Source organism: Zeugodacus cucurbitae, chromosome 2 (assembly GCF_028554725.1).
Source record: "Zeugodacus cucurbitae isolate PBARC_wt_2022May chromosome 2, idZeuCucr1.2, whole genome shotgun sequence".
NCBI classification, from domain to species: Eukaryota; Metazoa; Arthropoda; class Insecta; order Diptera; family Tephritidae; genus Zeugodacus; species Zeugodacus cucurbitae.
In genome coordinates, this window is record NC_071667.1 from 69969134 (window position 1) to 69989337 (window position 20204).

The 20204-nt window shown below is 34.4% G+C and overlaps 2 protein-coding genes across 2 annotated transcripts; one reads left to right on the plus strand and one right to left on the minus strand.

The window, feature by feature from the left end:
• Nucleotides 1-4480: 4480 nt before the first annotated feature.
• Nucleotides 4481-5442, minus strand: LOC114803492 (uncharacterized). The gene is made up of 2 exons (XM_011183605.3): nucleotides 5339-5442; nucleotides 4481-5216 (listed from the first exon to the last, which is right to left on the minus strand). Exons 1-2 carry the CDS (start codon nucleotides 5351-5353, stop codon nucleotides 4599-4601), a joined length of 633 nt encoding a protein of 210 aa, XP_011181907.1. The 5' UTR covers nucleotides 5354-5442; the 3' UTR covers nucleotides 4481-4598.
• A 12076-nt stretch (nucleotides 5443-17518) lies between these two features.
• LOC105211914 (uncharacterized) lies at nucleotides 17519-18555 on the plus strand. Its single transcript, XM_011183608.3, has 2 exons — nucleotides 17519-17676; nucleotides 17773-18555. The coding sequence occupies exons 1-2, from the start codon at nucleotides 17662-17664 to the stop codon at nucleotides 18394-18396; spliced, it is 639 nt and encodes a 212-aa protein (XP_011181910.1). The 5' UTR covers nucleotides 17519-17661; the 3' UTR covers nucleotides 18397-18555.
• The last annotated feature ends 1649 nt before the right edge of the window (nucleotides 18556-20204 follow it).

Consider the following 20204-nt stretch of genomic DNA (forward strand, 5'->3'; position numbering starts at 1 on the left):
GCTCTTTAGTGGACACTTCAACGGTACATTCGAACGTCTGTGTATTTCATCCCTCACCATGCGCATGAAAAAGAAGTCAAAGCGATTGGTCAATGATTCGCAAATATCGACTTCTTCATCGAACAAGTTCACACGTTTACCATTTACTTCGTATACAACTTTCGTGCGTAAGCTTATATCACGAACGTCCTTTGCGAGTATGACATCAGTGTTTAGTAAAAGTTCTTTCGTTACGTCGTTTCTACGGAGTGTACAATTAAACGATTCCACTATCTCCTTGTTGTAAACAAAACAATCGACGCGTTGCATCTGGAGAGACAGTTTGTGCTGAAAAATTGCGAAAATACATTTATGTATTATAATATTTTTCTTTTTTTTATTATCAACTATTTGCACTTACTCCCCTGGCAGCATCACCACAATATATTTTCAGAAATATCATAAGAAAAAATTCCACTGAAATAATTATTTTATGTTTTCTCTGCATGTTGTTCAGTTAATGCGTGTTTGTTACAGTTAGTCAAGCAAATAAATACTAAAAATTCATTTAAAAAGCCTCCTAAATTGTAGTTAATTGCATAATTATGTTAATTGAAGTATTGATGTTGTAAACGATATAAATATAAGTAGACTGTCCGATGCGAATTACAATGTAATTAAAACCCGATGAGTTGTGTGAGTTACCAGTACTTTGTTGATGGTCGGTTCAAATCACCACTAAGTAGAATCTCTCAATATATAACATTGTCAACACTTGAAAATATTTTTCCCGCTTATTATCTCATCTAACTGCGTGAATATAAAATATGGAAGCATCTAACAAAGTCATTCCGTTGCAAATATTTTGCCATTTGAAACAAAATATTATTGAACATGTATTATAAATCCCTCTCACAAATATTGCACTGTTCACAAATTGGAATTAGCTTTTCTGTAATATAAAGTTTTGATCTGCTACAACTTCTATCAAAAAAACGTCTATCAAAAAGATCAAACACTAGCAAACACTCACTGCCAAAATCTTTAACCGCATTGAAATTTTTTAGCGATCAACTAAAATTCTGCACACTTTTAGACGCTTAAAATAAAATTCCTACTATTTGTGTGTTTGAGTTATTTATTTCCAATTCGATGGCGCCAAAAGATCACGATTATTTTTGTTCTTAAAAGTAGGCATCATTTGAAAAAATTAATAAATAAAAGCAGTTTAATATCATAGGATGTCCATGTATAAGATCAGTATTTTATTTCTACGAAGGGAACAGTTCACGAACTCCTTGTTGTAAATCCGACATTCGACGCGTTGAAATTGGACAGATAACCTATGCTGAAAAATTACGAAAATATATTTCGAGAATTTAATTAATTTTTAATGATTTGTTTCAATAATTGTACATACTCCTCTACCAGCATCCCCACTGTATATTTTCAGTAAGAGTACAAAAAAAATTTCCATTGAACTAATTAATGTATGTTTTGTCTGCATTTTGTTCCGTTAATGCGTGTTTGGAATTAACAGTCAAGCAAATTAATAGCAAAAAACATTCGATGGTCCAACGGCTCAATAAGATGTTATGTCCTTATTTAATACAAATTAATTGTAACATTATGCCAATTAAAGTATTTATGTTGTAAATAACATAAATAGAATAAGGAAAGTTTAATTTCGGATAAAAGTGAACTTTTTATACTCTCACATTTTATAAGGCTCAAAGAAAACATTTCAATTTATTGGTTTGTATTTTAAAATGTAAGAAGATCTACGATGGTTTATATTTTAAGATGTTGTAAAAAACTTAATTTTTCATATTCGGTTTATAGCGGCTAGGGAAATGTCTATACTCAAAACGTGTTCCACGCAATTATATTATAAAAATAAATAATTGGACCCATATATTCGGCATACAATCCACCAGAATAAGAAAAATCATTGTATAGTATTTGAAGGCAAGGTAATTCCTGAACACATTTCAACCATTTTCACAATGGAACTACATACATAATATTCAATAATATACATTAACTAAATTTTGCTAAATAAAATATTTTGAAAGTTTGAAAATTCTTATCTCAGTTATATTAGGATCATGAAGTATTAACGCGGTTTTAGCCATTTGGGACTAAAAAGTAGTATTATCAGTAAAATACGCTCTCTGATTTCATTAAGATACCACAGTTATTTACTGATATTTTGAAGAAAAAGTCAGCCATATATATTGTTATACACAAGTTCTCAAGTCGGAATCCTTGAAAATTTAGAATTGGATTTCTGGTGTGCTACACTATAAAACCAATTACGGGACCGAACCATGCGCACTTTAAGAAAATTTTGGAACCACCAATGCCCTTTCTTATAGTGATCATATGTATCATATAGTATATGGTCATATATATCTCACTTTTAACTCATTTAATTATAGCTTGAACAGATAGATGACAACCAGAATTCAATTTATCTCGTTATCCTGCTCACTTTGGTATACATAATTATATATCTATCTCGATTAGTTTTAGGTGTTACAAACAACCGTTAGATCAACAGAACTATTATACACTCTGTGCAACATGTTGCGAGAGTATGAACAAATATATTGATAGGGATCATGTTGATACAGTCGGCTGCCATTGTCGAAAGCATTGAGTGCGTTACCACCATTCTCTTAATGACATAATTCTGACATAGTTTGAATTGAAATTCGTCGGTTGATTTGAATGATTTAAAAAAAAATTAAATATCTAGGACATGAAGCAAAATGTGATAAAGAAACTGACTAGTATATGATCTATAGTATAAGTTAAAAATAAATGCCAATTGTTTACGAAAGTGCAAAAAATCAAAATAACAGTCACTGTCAAAATATTTAACCGCTTCGAATATTTGTAGTGATCAACTAAAATGTTGCACACTTTTAGGCGCTTAAAATAATGTTTGATCTTCCTATGCATGTGTTTATGTTATTTATTTTCAACTCAATGGCGCCGGCAGATAAAGCGCTAGACACAAACACTAATCAAATTCCGAGATATGCAAATGGCGTACGGCGATCGCCGATAACCGTAACATGTTCACAAGCTGAAATTTAGCATTTGTAACGCGACTGCCTTGCGGGTCGTTAATGTCGACATTTACATTTTTAGTTTGCAATATTTGCCGCACATCGCCTTGAGTTGTATGAGATATGTTATGGTTTTGAAGTTTATGAAAAGATAGAACAATTTATTATTTTGGAACAATTTGAAATACAAATTAACTGATTATGTCAACAGTAGTGGAGATGGTTTAAAATAATCGATAATGAATTGTAGTTATGTACTTTTAAAGCTTTCTTTGATATACTTGAAATTTGTTTCAGCTTTGGCGTGAGTTAAAGCTTCTAGTTTTGTAAGCAGCCAGACACTGTTTCTGTATTTTACTCAATAATAAGGTATTCATAAGAATAAGAATTTCAGATATAGGAAAAGGGATTAACATTCCTTTTATATAACCAATTTTTTACAAACTGATTTCAGCCTATGGTAGAAAAAGGTAGATTTATCTTGAATACAAGAATGATATTGAATTACTAAGAAGACTTTCTTTCCTATATATAAATATCTTACTCATATATTTATTTAGACTTTTATATCTGCTAGATATTTCGTTAAATATCTAATATAGTTTTAGTTAAACCTTTCAAAAAAAAATGGTCACGAAATTTTCATCTGTGAACTGAGTTACGAACAATATATTACTGCCATATGTCCTGAAGAAACTTTCACAAATGAAAAGCATCTTTCAAGCAAACTTAATTATAACTAATTCATACATTGCATCCTCTAGTCAAGAAACCAGTTAATTTACCAGTTTGGTGCTAAGCTTGGGAAGAGACTTTCCTTTAATGTGGCCTTCATGTCATCCTTTTCTTCCAATGAACTGTTAGTTTTTCAATGTTATATGATATTATGATATTTTTGAAGAAATCAAAGGAAACGATTTAAGTTCGGTACTTCCCAATTTCAACCCACAAACACATTCTCAAACGTTTCAGAACTCTAGCTATTTGATATGGAGTACAATACTCTAAACGAAAGCAACGAAAAAGGCTTAATAATTAAGCTCGATTGGTTAATCCAAAATTAAATCCAAAATTCCAAAAACTAGTTTGAAAGCAACATTTCGATCAGTGTAATAATTGCTTTGATAATTCAATATTTCACTATTGTTTTTGCTGTTCTCTAGCTTTCGCCTAATCACTTATTCTTCTTTAAGTATTTGGAAAAAAATTGAAAATATAATTTTTCTCTCTACCTCATTCATTCCAATTATTATCACAGATCCTATGTTAATATTGTTTTACTTAATCTTGTAGAGGTATCATGAATTCACTTTGGAATTTTAATACAATTTTAATTTCCTCCCTAATCAACCAAAAGAAAACCCATTATATTTTATATAATTTGCATGTTTTTATTTAACCTGTAGAGACACAGCTGTTGCTGTTCGAACAGGAAATAGCAAACAGAACGTAAGAACTAATAAAAATCAAAACAATAAAAACAAGTATATTAAAACTAGTCAACAGTTAATCACGACATTCGCAAGATATCACTCGTATAGCTTAAAACCTTCTGCCGGGTGGCAAATACGCTTGTGCTTGTGGTGGAATGTAAGTGTTGGCGGGGGCAGCGGGAGCGGCAGCTGGCGCGGGTGCTGCTGCGGCTTTGCTGGCAAAGTCCAAAACTGGTGCGGAACCGCCATTGTGATTGCTCGATGCACCGGGCAATGTGTCGTATTGCGATTGAATGGCACGTTGGGCATTCTCAGCATCAGCTTGGGTACGGTACTTAACGAAGTGTACTTCGGGTTTGCTGGCGGTGCTCTGTACGGAGTTCAATTTGTTGGCCAAATCGCCGATGTCAGCTTGTTTGCTGAGCACATAGATGGCGGTGCGTTCTTCGCCAGCAGATTTAGCCAATTGCAGAGCAGCGTTCTCGAGTCCAGAGTTCTCAGGTCCCTTAATGAAGACGACGCGCAAGTTCTTCTTCAATGAGTTGCCAATATTGTCAGCGGCGCCAGCATCATCGAATTCATGTTCGGGTGCCGAGTAGGTGTAGTATTCCTTGTTGAATTCGTTGGCTGGCTGTATGGGTTCGGAGAGCTGAGCGGCACCCACTTGTGGCTGCGTATTGGCGGCATATTCGTATTGAGCAGCAGCGGCAGCGACCAGACAAAGCACCTGTAAGGCGGCGGAAGAGAAAGTGTGTTAATAGAGTTTTGTTTAATCCTTGTGTTTCTTGGGTATTTGTAGTAATCCTTATTTGTATAAAATTTGAAGAATTTGCTTTGCTTCTAACTCACCACAATCACACGCATTTTGTTGTTTGTAGAGAAGGTTATGGCACTTGAGTGTTTATTACTGAATGAGTATCAAACTGTTTGTGTCCTAACAAAGCGGCGCACGCGCTATTTATAGGCGACTAGCCACGTATCGGCTCTGAAATATGTCGCCGACGCCGCCGCCGCCGCCCTACGCACTACACCAACATATGCTGCGTCTAATTGCAGCTTCTTCAAGAGCAACAAAACTTGTTCCTCCGTCTAAGTAATTAATTAAATTCAATCGCTGGTGTGTATGCATGTGTAATATGCGCGCTGAAGCATAGACAATGCGCCGTTGTCACCAACAAAGCTAATCAGTGCATAGTTTTTTCCCTTTGTTTTAGCCCCAAAGCGTGTGTATTACAAAATTGCACTTAAAATACTGCCACAATTAAGGCCACAAATGCTGTCAACACTTTCCCCATGTGGGCTGCAGTGTGTGCCTTGGCATCGAATTCCAAAATATTGTCACACAACAGGTGAAAACAGGAAAATTTCGTGCGCACTAATAGTATGCATCTCAAAAATCAAATATTAAAAAACTTGAAATGCATTTGCATTTCTACTGCAGCACTCAGCGCAGCTTGCAACAGCCCACCAACCAACCGAAAATGCATAATTAAGCGCTGCTTAATTAAAGCCATACACACTCACAGCTACTTACACTGTTATAGGCGAAGTTCAAATACCAGATAAATTAGATGCAGAAATGCAGTGTGTTGCTACGATTTCTTCTAAGCGCATGCGCTTGACGACAAACTACAAACTGATAGTGCACACGCCCTTACATTTTTACATACATACATACGCGTGCACTCAACATAAATGTCGCACGCGTTAAAAATATGTGTAAATGCTAATAGCTCCGCCATTTCATTGTCCCAATACCGTTAGCCCTCCTACCTACTTCACATGTTTGTGCGTGTGCCACTCGTGCTGCTATTTGCCTTTATGTCTTCTCCACATTTCTTTTTACATCTTCCGTTTTGTTCGCTGATTTCAACCAATCGCGTGTCAGCGCTGCTTTCTTTGTTCAGTTTTTTGTGCAAATTCGTGGCTATTTTGGATCCTAAAACTATGCTTCGAATATGGTTTTTGCAATATATTATTCCTAATATTTGATAAATCTGATATAATAACAATTATTGAATTATAATAATGAAGAAATGTGAAATCAACGTATAAACAATTTGAAGCGAAGAAGAAGAGATCAAACTACGAAACTGGCTTCTGAAAACACTTGCGTGTTATCAAACTAATGATTAGAATGAAAACAATTAGAGTAATTAAAATGAGGAACATACATTCATATACCATGGGAGGATTCATCAATCGTTTTTCACAAATTCGATAAAAAATACACTGTTTAAGATAATGATTACATATAATAGACAAAGAACTTCTTAGTAATTTACACAGAAGGAACCAAGGTGAATAGCAGTGTAAATGTAGGATTTGTCTCTCAGCGAAAAACAAATCTAACTCTTCAGGTGTTCAACTTTTCTTCCAAACGATTCTGATAAAACATTTACTATTCTAGGAAAGCGATCGAAGCTCAAAAACCTGAATTTTAACATTTTTATTAGTATTATGCGTCTGTGGTAGAGATCTATCCAAACAATTGCATGCTACTAACCAAGATTGTCCCTATAGTAATAGCGTTCACATCTTTGAACTAATGAATTTGGTATGATAATAAAATATAAATCATAAATAAGCAAAATAGAAGTAGTCACATGGAAAATGGAACTAGTCACATTAACATAGCAAATAATTGGATTACCGATCCAAAACTAAACATAGCCGAGGTTTATATCTTCAATATCTAGTCATAAAATATCTCTTGTCATACCTTTGTAGAGCTCACTATATACCGTAGAGCCGTTTTCAGCAGTTTAAAAATTAATGCGTTAAGCAAAATCATCCTCTGGAGATTTGTTCTAGTAAAACTAACCATTTCATAACATAAATATACTATACAACTTTCCTCTAGATAGTACAAAAGTTCAGTACATTTATTAAAAAGACTATGCTGATTTTGAAAAATGTATGGACTTTCCATAAAAATATGAAAGCCTAACTACAAGAGCTAAATGATATGAATATACAAAAAAATCGCTAAACTTTCATTTAAAAATTGGTCATCACTTCATACACTACGTAGGCAGATTAACACATGGATTTAGCAGCAATTAAGAAAGAAACAATTAGAGATAAATTAATGAGCACGATGTTTAGGCCATAAACATGAACTAAACAATAGTTTTAAAATGTGCGTAGGCTAAGGATGAACGTATGTAAATAATACTTTTATTATAGACATTATATATGATATCAAATATTATAAATTGTTGGCAATCCCACGAATTTTTTTAAAATAATTTATATAACCCTTTTTCATAACTAATAAAGCAGTGATTAATTGCATTTAATGAATACATTTTTTGTATAATTTGAATTTCACTTAAGGCAGGGTTGTGTTAAATTCTCGCAATAAAACCGAAACTGCTTCCAACTGGGGTATAACATTTCGCAAACAACAATAAAACAACAAAAATCTGGTAGATACAAAGAAAATATTAAAATTGAAACTATTTATTGGGGTTAAAGATGGATTAGCGCTTGTATCAAAAGGTTTTTGTATCATAAATTAATTTCTTAATCAACCACTAATGACACCTATAGTGAAAAAATTAGAAAAAATAGTGAAAAAGTGGATAAAAATAGCCTCAGCATGTATACTACAGTAGTCACCGAAACACGAATGGATTATGACTAATGATCAGTGGCAGACGCGACAGATTCATGTTATGTGTGTGACTCATCAGCTGTTTGAGTGTGAGTTTAACGAAGCGCTTGAGAAACTGCATAGAATTCGAGTTCGCATTAAAGAGAATTAAAAATAATTAGTTTTTAATAATCAGTTTAATTTTAATTTTATTTATACAATTTATTAATCACTTTTGTCGAAATTTCTACAAAAGCGCGGCCCAAAACCTGTCAATATTTTGAACATGAATGTATGCTCAAATATTGTACGTATATAATTAATTACGCTGATTATCATAAACTGTTAAAATTGCTTCATTTTCCGTTAAACACGTAAACAATTAAAACCACATAATGGGCGCCAAGTATTATATCATTTTGAAAAAAAAAATCAGTTAAATATTTCATTATCTGTTTTCATCGAACATATAAAACACTATACCATACCATACCATAATCGTATAAAATTAATTTTACATCATACAAATATTTTACGACAACAATAAACAAAGCACAGTTGACGCTACCAAACTACACATTGAAAGCGACGAACAAAGAATCTCCCAAATAATGACGATGGAAATCAAGAGGAATTCAAAACATAAAAGCTCGAAGAAAAGCATTCAAAATCGGTTATATATACGACTGTCGCTTCGTACGAGCGGTAACTGAATATGACAGAAGCGAAAGGCTATAAATTTAAAAGTGAAACAATGACAATAAAGGCATAATGGGAGTTTAAAGTGTTTGAATAGTATTAGGAAATACTTAGTGGATCTATCTAATCATCTTCTGGATTTAGATTTTTGTTTTGTTGTGACAAAAGAGATAGTTTGGAAGGAAATTGTCCTATTGAAATCATCCTAATAATATTTATAATTTTATTTTGAAGATAGACTGGATTTCATAATTATATTTTTATTGTTTCCCTCTCTTTCCTTGAAATGTAATTTCCTACCATATCTCTTAGAATGGACTCAACAGATTTTAAGGAATATTTTCAGGATGAAGAGAGACGTTTCCAGAATGCTGAACTCACGTTCTTCTAGCAAATATGATCGATTGAGCTATTCAAAAGAATTTCGCAGTAGGAACGATAGGTCAGGTTAAGGTATGAAAAATTGGATTCATTGTCTAAGAGGCTACTCTCTTTACTTTACCACTAGCTTCTTTACAATCTTAACTTAAAGACATCATCAAGCAAAATCTTGATTTAATTTTTGAGAACGGTATTCATGATTCAAGATATTTGTATAGTTCTTTTAATACCATTCCTCAAATACCATTCACAAAGCGATTTCTTTTTCTACTCCATTCAACAAAGGTCAGTCATTCAAGAATCGCCTTATTGTTTTCCTTCCTCTCTCTCAGTCTCGCATTTGTAATTTGGCGCCTTTATAATTGCTATAAAACCAATAAAAAACTGATTTCCTTTCAATTTGTTATGAAAAATTTGATTATTGTTTTATTATATAATTCTCATTCAATGCGTTAATTAGCCAAAAGTTTATATTAATTTTGTTTCTTTTGAAGCCTTTGACAATTCAGTCACGCTGCGCTATGTTTTCGATCTAGATAAGTTTTTTTTTTACATTTCCGTTTTGTTATGAATTGCTCTCATTTATAATGTGAATATGCAAATGCAGGCGACAAATTCAAGAATTCTCATCAATGGCATAATTTTACAATCGAAATTAATAATTAACTATTTGGTATTCGGTATTTTGAACTTAGTGGTTTTTATGGTTTTTGTTTTAACAAGTTCTGCTACTTTGGTGTGCCATTCGATTATTTTCAAGGATCTTAATGAAGATGTGAAGTAGTTAAAAATACGTACATGTGCTTTTTGAAAACAATACTTTCTGAAAATCATATATCATCAAACTTGGATCTAATATGTTTCCATTGGTTCACTTTCATATATAATTCAAAATCATCCTTACTAAGTACGGTCGTTAAATATGTTCTCAGTACCCCTATGCGAATTGTATTTTGATTGTTTGGAAGAAAGTGTACAAAAAATCTGTTGTTCTGTGATGATTATTAACAATAGGGTCTCCGTATGAAACTCCTATAAAATATCTTAAACCGTGAGTTATGTTCTGCTTTCTAATTTTTCTAACCATTTATAGAATAACATTTGGAATTAATTTTACTTTTCGACACTGTTACTGTAATTTCTGTATATTTCCCAATACATGGCGTGTTCAAAAAATAACGGCAATCGTAAAATTTGAGTTTGAACACAAAATCTTGGGATTTTCTATTATAATCTCCCTTGCTTATCTGTGCTTCAAACAGCTAATCTCACTTTTCTTGAGCTGCACTTTGTTATCTTTTATTTCAGTGACGTAGTAGTCATTAGTAGCTTGTACCAGTTCAGCGTTTAACTCGCTGAGCTTGCTGTTGTTAAACTTTAATTATGCCCCATTATAATTTACATATTAAATATATGCATGTAAATATGTAACTGTCGTGATGTGGCCTAGTTAATTTCCAAGACCTTGACCTATTATTTAATGACAGCAAATTCGAAAGAAATATTTGTTGACAATTTGAAATTTGGAAATTAATGTTTAGTTTCATTTGTTTGTTGAGCGCGTATAATTAATAATGAAACCAAATCTGGTTGGACAAAAGCGAAGTCTACAGCGTTGGACAATCTGAGCTTAGAGAAACCCAAAATGAAGAGCAGAAATAGAGCGAACTAATTAAGTGGGGTTTTGATTTGGATTACAGCAGTTCTTGAGAAATATAGTACATTCCTCTCCTACATTACGAAAATAATTATTTTTAATTATAATGAACTTATTGTTATGTGGTTGAGCCGATTTCCACAATTTCATTTTGGAAAAAACTATATCGATTATGATTATGATGGATTAAGACAAAAACTCTATTTATTTTAAATTTCTTTACGAAGCAAAAAAAAAAAAACAATAAAAAATAATAATAAAAGTGATGACGTCAATGCCTGAGTGGGTCAACAGACTCATTTCCATTCGCTATAGTTAATTATAATCCGCCTCAAAACAATCAATTCACAACGCTAATTTACACATTCTTACTAAACGCCACTATAACTAATCATAAATACATTTTTTTTTCTTTTCTTTCATTTTATGCTTCACATATTTTATTTATAAGAGTATGACATCACTTCGCTGATTAACATCTTTAATATATTTATCATTCGTACGATTGGGTTTTTTTCAACGGCGGCGGCTTCTTAGTGTTTGACAACATTCTTGAAACAAAATTTGCTTCATAATTTATGACAAGACCCATAACTAAAACGATAATGATCTGAAACTTATGTTACGGTTAAGCTTCTTGGCAGCTAGGCTACGCTTGAGATTTTATGACTCAGCCGCCGATCTTGCTTTGATCTCAGCTGAGCTGAGCGAGCAATAAAAAGGTCGACTATTATTGGAGTGTATCCTAATTGGAGGATTTTATTGTTAAAAAAACAAAAACGCAAGCAAATACTACCGCATTAAACAAAGTATGCATTGAAGCCAGTAAAAATTTGCAAGTTTCTGTGTATGTGTTTGTGGGGTTTTTTGTTTTTGTTAATAAATAACTTTTAAAAATATTTGCATAAACACGCATAATTAAGAAACATAAGTATCAAACCAAAATTAATGAAAGTGATCAGCTTTATAAAAAATGTGTATTAGCAATTATACGAAAATACAAAAAGGTGCATAAGGGTGGTCCCTAAATTATGGAATAAAATTTAAAATAAAATTTCACAATTCTCAACATCTACTCTATTAGAGATATCATACAAAAATTTTAATCTCAACTATATATATATAAACTTTTGTAATTTGACTAAAAATATAAGTTAAATCAAGATCGTAATGTTTTTATGTTTTCGGGATATAAAAGCGTTATTCGATGACTTTATAGTATCAGAGTGTGGGAGGAAAATAATGTTTTCTGATTTTCTAAGGACCACCCTAATGTAGCTCTGCATCTGGTAGTCCGAATAGTATGTTATGTCAAACACCAAAAATTTGTTGAACAAACTAACTGATTTTATGTGACTATGTATTATGAAGGCACAGTGTTCTTTGTAGGTCGGAATGAGGGAGAAGTTTATATAAAATAAAAATAATATTACAATAATAATTCTTAATAGTTCAAAAAAGTTATTATTTTTTATGTTGAATGATTTCTAACTGTATCCGACGCTCTTAACTTTCCACTCTTATTATGCATTTGTTTTGAAAATACCCTAATACTCCAAAATTCCATCGCTCCACTATCGGGTATACCTTCCCTACTAGCAGGACCTGAGATCTCAGGTGGAAGAATTCCTTAGAAAGAATTCATTTAGTTCATAAGTCAGGTAGAGCTGAATAAAAACAGGAATTGTTTGATGCAGGTAAATATCGAGCGCAGGTATCGGAATGAACGCATTGCTATTATGAGTGACAGTCAAGCGGCACTTAAAGCAAACTCTTCGTATGAGACAAAGACCCGCTTGGCCAGAGAGTGCGTTGATATACTCAACACTCTATCAATACAACAGTGTTCAGCTAATCTGGGTGCCGGGACATAAAGGGATAGCAGGGAACGCAGCTAGAGCGATTGGTAGCTCTTTTATAGCAGTGGAATCACACACAATTATGGAGGTTATCCGGAATGAGGTGAGGATAGATAGGGAGAGGCACTGGCGCCAAGCTAGACGCCTTGTGGGTGGGTATAACACTAAAAGATTTAAGTGTGTAATAAACCTCCCTAGAAATAAACTAAGAATCCTGGAGGGACTTCATACAGGCCACTGTAAGCTTAGGAATCACCTATACCTGTGTCGTGTAAACGTGTCGCTTCTGTGACTTGGAGGCTGAAACTCCCCGGCACCTGCTTTTAGAATGTGTAGCACTTCACAGAAGCAGGAGTAAATTATTGGATTTTAGGAACCCAACTGAGGAACGCATCGATTCCCTCACTCCCAGTGCCATTCTGGAATTTATAAGAGTGCTGGGACTGATGGAGTTATTGTAGACTTAGGGAGGGCACAATAGACCACAGGTCGCAGTGCATTCCTCTAAACTTCTATTTTTAACGCGAAACTAAAACTTTTTTATAATTTAATTTATAGAATACAGTATGTGCTGTTTAATGAAATTTCAAGAGTGCAAATAATATCTATTTATATTTTTAAAAAGGCAAAAATCACATACTGTGCCTTGCAATCTAACACAACCACCAACTCCTACATTCTACTAAAGCTAAATGAATGAGCGAAAGAAAACAACACTGACATTGCAGACGACATACACGAGAGGCGCTAGCCACTTTCGGAAAGCTACAAACACATTCATATGCAAATAGCGGCATTTATAAATATTATTAGACACACAACACAGACACAGCCATGCAGACATGTCCCTAACGAAGGAGAAGAAAATGTTATCGCCAATTAACGTCATTTTGTTTTGATTGTGACAGCTGGCATTTAAAACAACTAAAGCTTCAAATAAAATATTCCTAATAGAGATCAATGTTGCAACAACAAAACAGCAGGCGATGCGGCAATGAAACCGGAATTTTCACATTTGAATAACATCACAAACAAAATTGGCCTAACGCTGGGAATTCCGTAGCAACAACAAAACAATGTGGCAGCTAAAATTTACGAACAGCGACCAAAATATTACAACAACAACAATAGTAACAGAAGTAAAACTAACAACTTTAACATAAACAATGACAATCGGCGTATTGACGTCAGGCAGCCGAAGCCGAAGAGTTATGCGCTGACGTTAAACGGGTAGCCGAGTTAAGTGTTGCCACCCTCTTTTTGCTACTTGTCTTTTACAAGACTTATTTAAAAGCATTCGGCATAGTTCAACGCTGGAACTTGCATTGTTTTATAGAGAACAGAGGGTATCTTCAATAGAAGTGTTAGGGGCTACACCAGTGTGGTATTTTCAAAATAGATTTTTTTTTATTTTTTGCTTATTCGATAATTTGTAATTTCAACAATATCCTGTGTCTTCTTGAATAGTTTTTCTATAGCAGTGTCCTAAAGAATGACCGCTCACAGGTATAAGCCGCTATAATCGAAACTTTAAAAGCGTTTTCTCGAAACGTCGATTCTCAAAATTAATGACTTCATAACTCAACTAGAAATTGAACGATCGACTTCAAAAGAGTATTCTTGAATATACTTACTAAACAATGACCTACGATCTTTTTTTGTCGGACAGTTACCTCTTTTTGGTTGAAATATACCTCTATTAAACCGTATCAGTATCTTTAAATTGTCATCAACCGGTCTTAGTCCAACGTCTGACGCTCTAACCAATCAAAGAAGCATTATGATCTAGATCATGATAAACTTATCTAATTTTGTGAGAGATTATTAGGAAGTTAGAAACTGTGGTCTAAACGTATCATAAATCGAATTAAACAATTTTTAACAGTCCATGGATCTACATATGTATATAAACTAAACTAAAAATCTCTCTCTCTTTCCATCAACATTTCTGGAGGTTAAGATTAGAATTAATTTAAATTTACAATTAATTTGGCAACTCTGAAATTTTAATCTGCAACGTTTCGATGATAGACGCTTTCACGCCCCCAACAAATGCTTTCATAATTATTTGTATGTATGTATGCACGTAAAATGGCGGACATCATTAGTCGTCAATCGTTTCGCCGCGGCTGTCGTGTGAAGCTTTGACACCGCAGCGTCAGCCGAATGAATGATGGCTTCGTCAATAGCAGCGCACCCCCAATAGCATTCATTATTTCTAACAAAAAGCAGGCGAAAACGTTTAATTTTACAAACTTTGTTTCATTGCTTTTTGCACTATTAATTTACGAGTTAGGTCTTAATGAATTTCTCTCGAAGATAACAAATTTTCGCTTTAGCCACCTTTTCCATGTTGTTTGTTGTGAACTAGTTTCGAACTGCGGTTAGTTGATCGTTTTGGCATTGCGGTAGATTGCGGTAGGTTGCGGACAGTTTTCTTTGCTTTAGTTTTTACTATTTTTAACTCATTTATTATGTTGTCGTCTTGTGTTATAGTCTGGTTTCGATTGACGTTCAAACTCATCAATGTTGTTTACAAATTCGATTTTAATAGCATTTAACCCCAATAAATATATATAGACGTGATTTAACTAACCATGGCTGCGATGAGTCACAAGGCTAATAACTTTGACTAATACAAATTTATTAAGCGAAAGTTATTAAAAAATAGTTTTATAAATAAATACAATAAATAATAATACATTTGCATATTGTTTAAAGCGACACAAACTAGATTTCTTTATATTCGGCCTACAAATCCTTCCAACTTTTTTTCGACATTTTATTTTTAATATCGTACCACAAAGTTGATATTCATAAATAAAAAATCTAAATCTGAATAGAGATGACACAAGGCCCTACGTTCCGCAGTTCTATTTCGTATTTAGTTTGTACTTTTACTTGTATTAAATTCATATCTCTCTTGTTATACTATATCCTATAAACGCCCTTTGTACTAAACTTTCACATCTCTATTCAGTTTCCATCATTTAATTTATTGTCCAACCGAAATGTGTAAACAATTTCGAACTCAATTCAATATGAAATCAATTATTCGGCTATTATCTGCCTCTTAATCGGTTGCGAAAATTATGCGCATTGTCTAAATTTCTATAAGCGGAATTTCCGCCGATCATAACAAGGGGTAACGGACAAAAAACAAACAAACGAGTGCCATCGTTGCCCTTACGCACATTTGTGCGAGGTTATCGAGCAATTCACTGGGCAATGAAGCCCTGTTGGAAATAATATTGGATACGAAATTAATGTAGATTAGAGAGTCTAACCAAATGTTATTGAATCAAGATTTCCCACGAGAAAAAATAGTGGTTGCGAAACCATGTAAAGTCATGTAAAGTATTAGCTTTCTCACCATACCTTGTAGCGAAGACCCATTCATAGATCACTATCTAAACTAACCTAAAGCTTAAATATACCTTATCATAATGAATGTCAAGGCAAATATGTTTCGGAGAGAGCTACTGCATAGTTGTTATATGTTAGCTTTGCTTCGGTTTTGCGAAATCTATATCATCTATCCTAATTTAAGAAATCTTCGAGAGAAAAAGTGTAGAAAAAAATCTTTTCTCCGAACAATATAGGTTTTAATAATAGAATAGTATGGAAAATATGACTATCCTTATCCCACTCTCTGCGTTGTCACAATATTTCATTCTTGGATATCGGCTTGAAGAAAAAATAAAATTCGTTTTCTCAACATTATATATGCAAGACGACTCAGACATTATAATAATAATAATATTTTTGAAGGAACAAGTTGAAATTGGGTCGACAATAAGGATATAGTTAATGGATGCTAAAAAAGATACATGTTCGAAACATTTTGTCTTGATAAAACCCCATACCCTCATGGAGTTTAAGTTCCTCAATTGTTTTTAATAACTTCAAGATCATTGGCCTCATAAATTGCACTTGATATGAGGGTGATTGAGTATTAAGTCAGAACCGCATAGCGCGAGTAAAAATGTTTATCTCTGTTATGCCTATATGTTAGAGATCGAATGTTCTTTATGAGGGATGGCTCGTACGTTCGATTCAACTCCATTTTTTTCCCTTATAAGCCATCTGATGTCATACTAGGAGTACCCGTATAATAAAGCTCGTAATAACTCAAATATAATCCAGAGTTTATATATTAGGTTGGCCAATATCTACCTTCCGCTTTTTGCCTTTTGAATTTCGCGGCTATGTATAAAGCGCTTCAGAGCTCGTATCTGGCAATACTATACATCTTTGAAAGGTCTTGACATAACCTACAAAACGACGTTATCATGGTTAGTTTGGATATTGCGTTCAACAGTTATAGACGTGTAAACATGGAGTTCACTAATGCAGAAATCCGCACTATTTTAAAGTTTTCCTTGTTAAAGGAAAATCCGCTAGAGAAACGTTCCGTGAGATTAATGGTTTTTTGGGAGATGGTACTCTATCACTTCGATAATCTAATATATATCTAATATCGTAAATACAAAATAATATAACATTTCCAGCAGGGTCATTTAAATAAATATATGTTTTTGTCACATCATGCGTATAACTGGCCGATTAGCGATTACTTTTGAATTAGCATTGTAAACTTTCTATGAAAAAATGTTAATCGTCTCCTTTGAACAAAGAGAATCGAGCTATTTTTATTATACCAAAATATTTGAACATTGTATCGATCGGCAGCATATTGGTAGTGAGCTTGTATATCTGGAAACCTTCGTGCCACCAACGGCGCTACGTGTGTATCTTTTTTACGCAGGTTGAATCGCAATATCAAATTCACTGCTTTGGCGCCGATCGAGATAACATTCGTACAATGTCTGAAGCAGCTTCAGCGCTGGTCTGCGACAGCATCGAAAGCTTGTTGCATTGCTGAGCTAAATGGTATAAAGATCGCGACGCGAACGTGAAATAATCATAATCAACTCGACACTCTTTCAAAACTGTACTTACTGCTGCAAGCCTGAAGATGCGTACATTTGTGGTAGGTGAACTAACGGATACCTTAGAAAGGATTCTAACAAAAGAAACGGTCAAGGAAACAACATTATAACTGATAATTTTCATTTCGATTTTGCAGGTTTTGTGCTTCGTTGCCGTCGCTTCGGCTCAATACAACTATCCCCAGCAAGGCGCTGTCGATCTGTCCGGCTCAAGCGGTGCTGCTCAACTCTCCCAACCCATTCAACCAGTGAATGAGTACAACAAGGAGTTCTACAGTTACTCCGCACCCGAACATGAATTCGACGATGCTGGCGATGCAGGTCAATTGGGCAACTCACTGAAGAAGAACTTGCGTGTTGTCTTCATCAAGGGACCCGAAAACACCGGACTTGAAAATGCTGCTTTGCAATTGGCTAAATCTGCTGGTGATGAACGTACTGCCATCTATGTGCTCAGCAAACAGGCTGATATCGGCGATTTGGCCAACAAGTTGAACTCGATCAACCACCAAAGCGCACACAAACCCGAAGTGCACTTCGTCAAGTACCGTACCCCAGCTGATGCTGAGAACGCTCAACGTGCCATCCAGTCCCAATACGACTCATTGCCCGGTCCATCCACCAGCAACAACGGTGGTGCTGCACCAGTCTTGAACTTCGCATCCCAAGCGCAAGCTGCCCCAGCCCCAGCCCCAGTGGCCCCAGCCAACTCGTACATCCCACCACAAGCGTCGTATTTGCCACCCGGCAGACGAGTCTAAGCTTTTGATTCGCTCGATTTGATTGTTGACTAATTTTAAAGAATTGTTTTACTTAGCATACTTTTAGCTCTTAAGATAATAGAAGCATCACAAAAAAACTAGAAAAAATTGCATCTTGAAAATAGAAAATATATAAAACCGGAATTATAAAAAGAATAAGTTGTTTAATGATTAAATTATATCAAGGCATCAGCTAAAAAAGTGTAAAAATTTCATGGGTATCTTAGATACTTTTTGAATATATTTGATCAATACGTAAAGATGACTAATTGTGTATCTTAAGAAAGCCGAGCTCTTTCGATTATGAAGCAAATGCTGAGCTTTTCAGAGAACATAAAAAATTTTATAAGAACTTTAACGATTTAGCACGACAGATAGCGCAAGGAGTATGTCGACCCTCACTTCTGGATGAAAGAGAAATATATTGTCATCTTTGGAGTACTTATCACAACTTTCCAGAAGAATATCAATCTCTCCTTCACACGATCCAAAACAAAAGCTCTGGAGGTGAAATAAAAATAGGAAAAGGTGCAAGAGATTCCGAAATCTTTTAAAATATAGCTGGTCCTTGAAAACAGGCCGCATATTCTACAAGTTTGTTACTAACCAGGCTGCTGGTCTGTGCTCTGCTGAATGAAAGGCAGATGAAGCACCTAAGGATGAGAGAAAACCCTAGATGTTCTTGAAACCTGATACCAGAGAGCAGCGAAGCAAAGGCTTAACCACAACCAGGCTGCCGGAGTCTTCAACGATGAAAACGTGATCAACTGAGGATGAGACTAACAATGAGATGATTTTCTGCCATTGAAACACAGACGCAGGCGCAGGTGCAACAATGAAAAACCTCACCAGCTAATCAATTATGAATATAGCTCGTCGTTCTCAAGCTACTATCAACTGGGTGGAGATCAGTTTAATTGTAGATCTTTGCTCTAGCTTGTTCTATAAGTTTTATTCTTCAAAAATCCGTAAAAAGCAAAAAGTTATCAAATGAGAGTAGAAGCTTTCTCCGAATATCTATCTTAACTGTTAGAATAATTTAACATAATCTTTAGAAGAAACAATTCAGAATCCTTATCCGTGCAATGTTCCCAAATTTACATCTCGGCCAAAGCAATGATGACACTTCTACTTTTCAGAACGTCAGGTCTACGTAACCCGAACGATCTCATAACTATATCAATCTAAGTACTGTTATTTTGCTAGCATTTCTTAAATCTATGGGGGGAAACAACAACATTTCATCAATTTACTTAAGCAACCCTTGCATTCAAGAGATCAATGTTAGAAACCGTGACCAATTACATGAGTATGGTGTGCTTGTAGCTCCACAGTCGTAAATACGCATTAGCATAATTATTTCTCTCTCATAAATAATCTGTGAAAAGCATAAAATTCGTACAACCTGTCGGAGTGCGCCATGGCACCTATAAAAAAGAAAACCTTAAGCTGCCGCTTTCTTTTGATCTACGAGCTGGACGCAGTCAAAGGGCTGAGCTTAAGGTTTTCTAAAATCTCCCAACACATTGTCAGCTTAAAATGTTGAAATGTCAACTAATGATGGCTTGTTTTTTTGGAAGCGTCGCTAAGACATATAAATTGACACATAAAACAGCCCCCGCGACCATAAAAAAACTAAAAATAAAATCCGAGCTTGTGGAATGCGCTAATATTTGTTGTTAATAGGTTTTACGTTGTTTTTCTTGTTGTATTTCAAAGAGAAATACCAAAGCACTCATAAAAATGCAAATCAGTCCGAACAATGCATGGGCAGCCACTATATGTTTTCATCTAGGTAACTGTGTGTG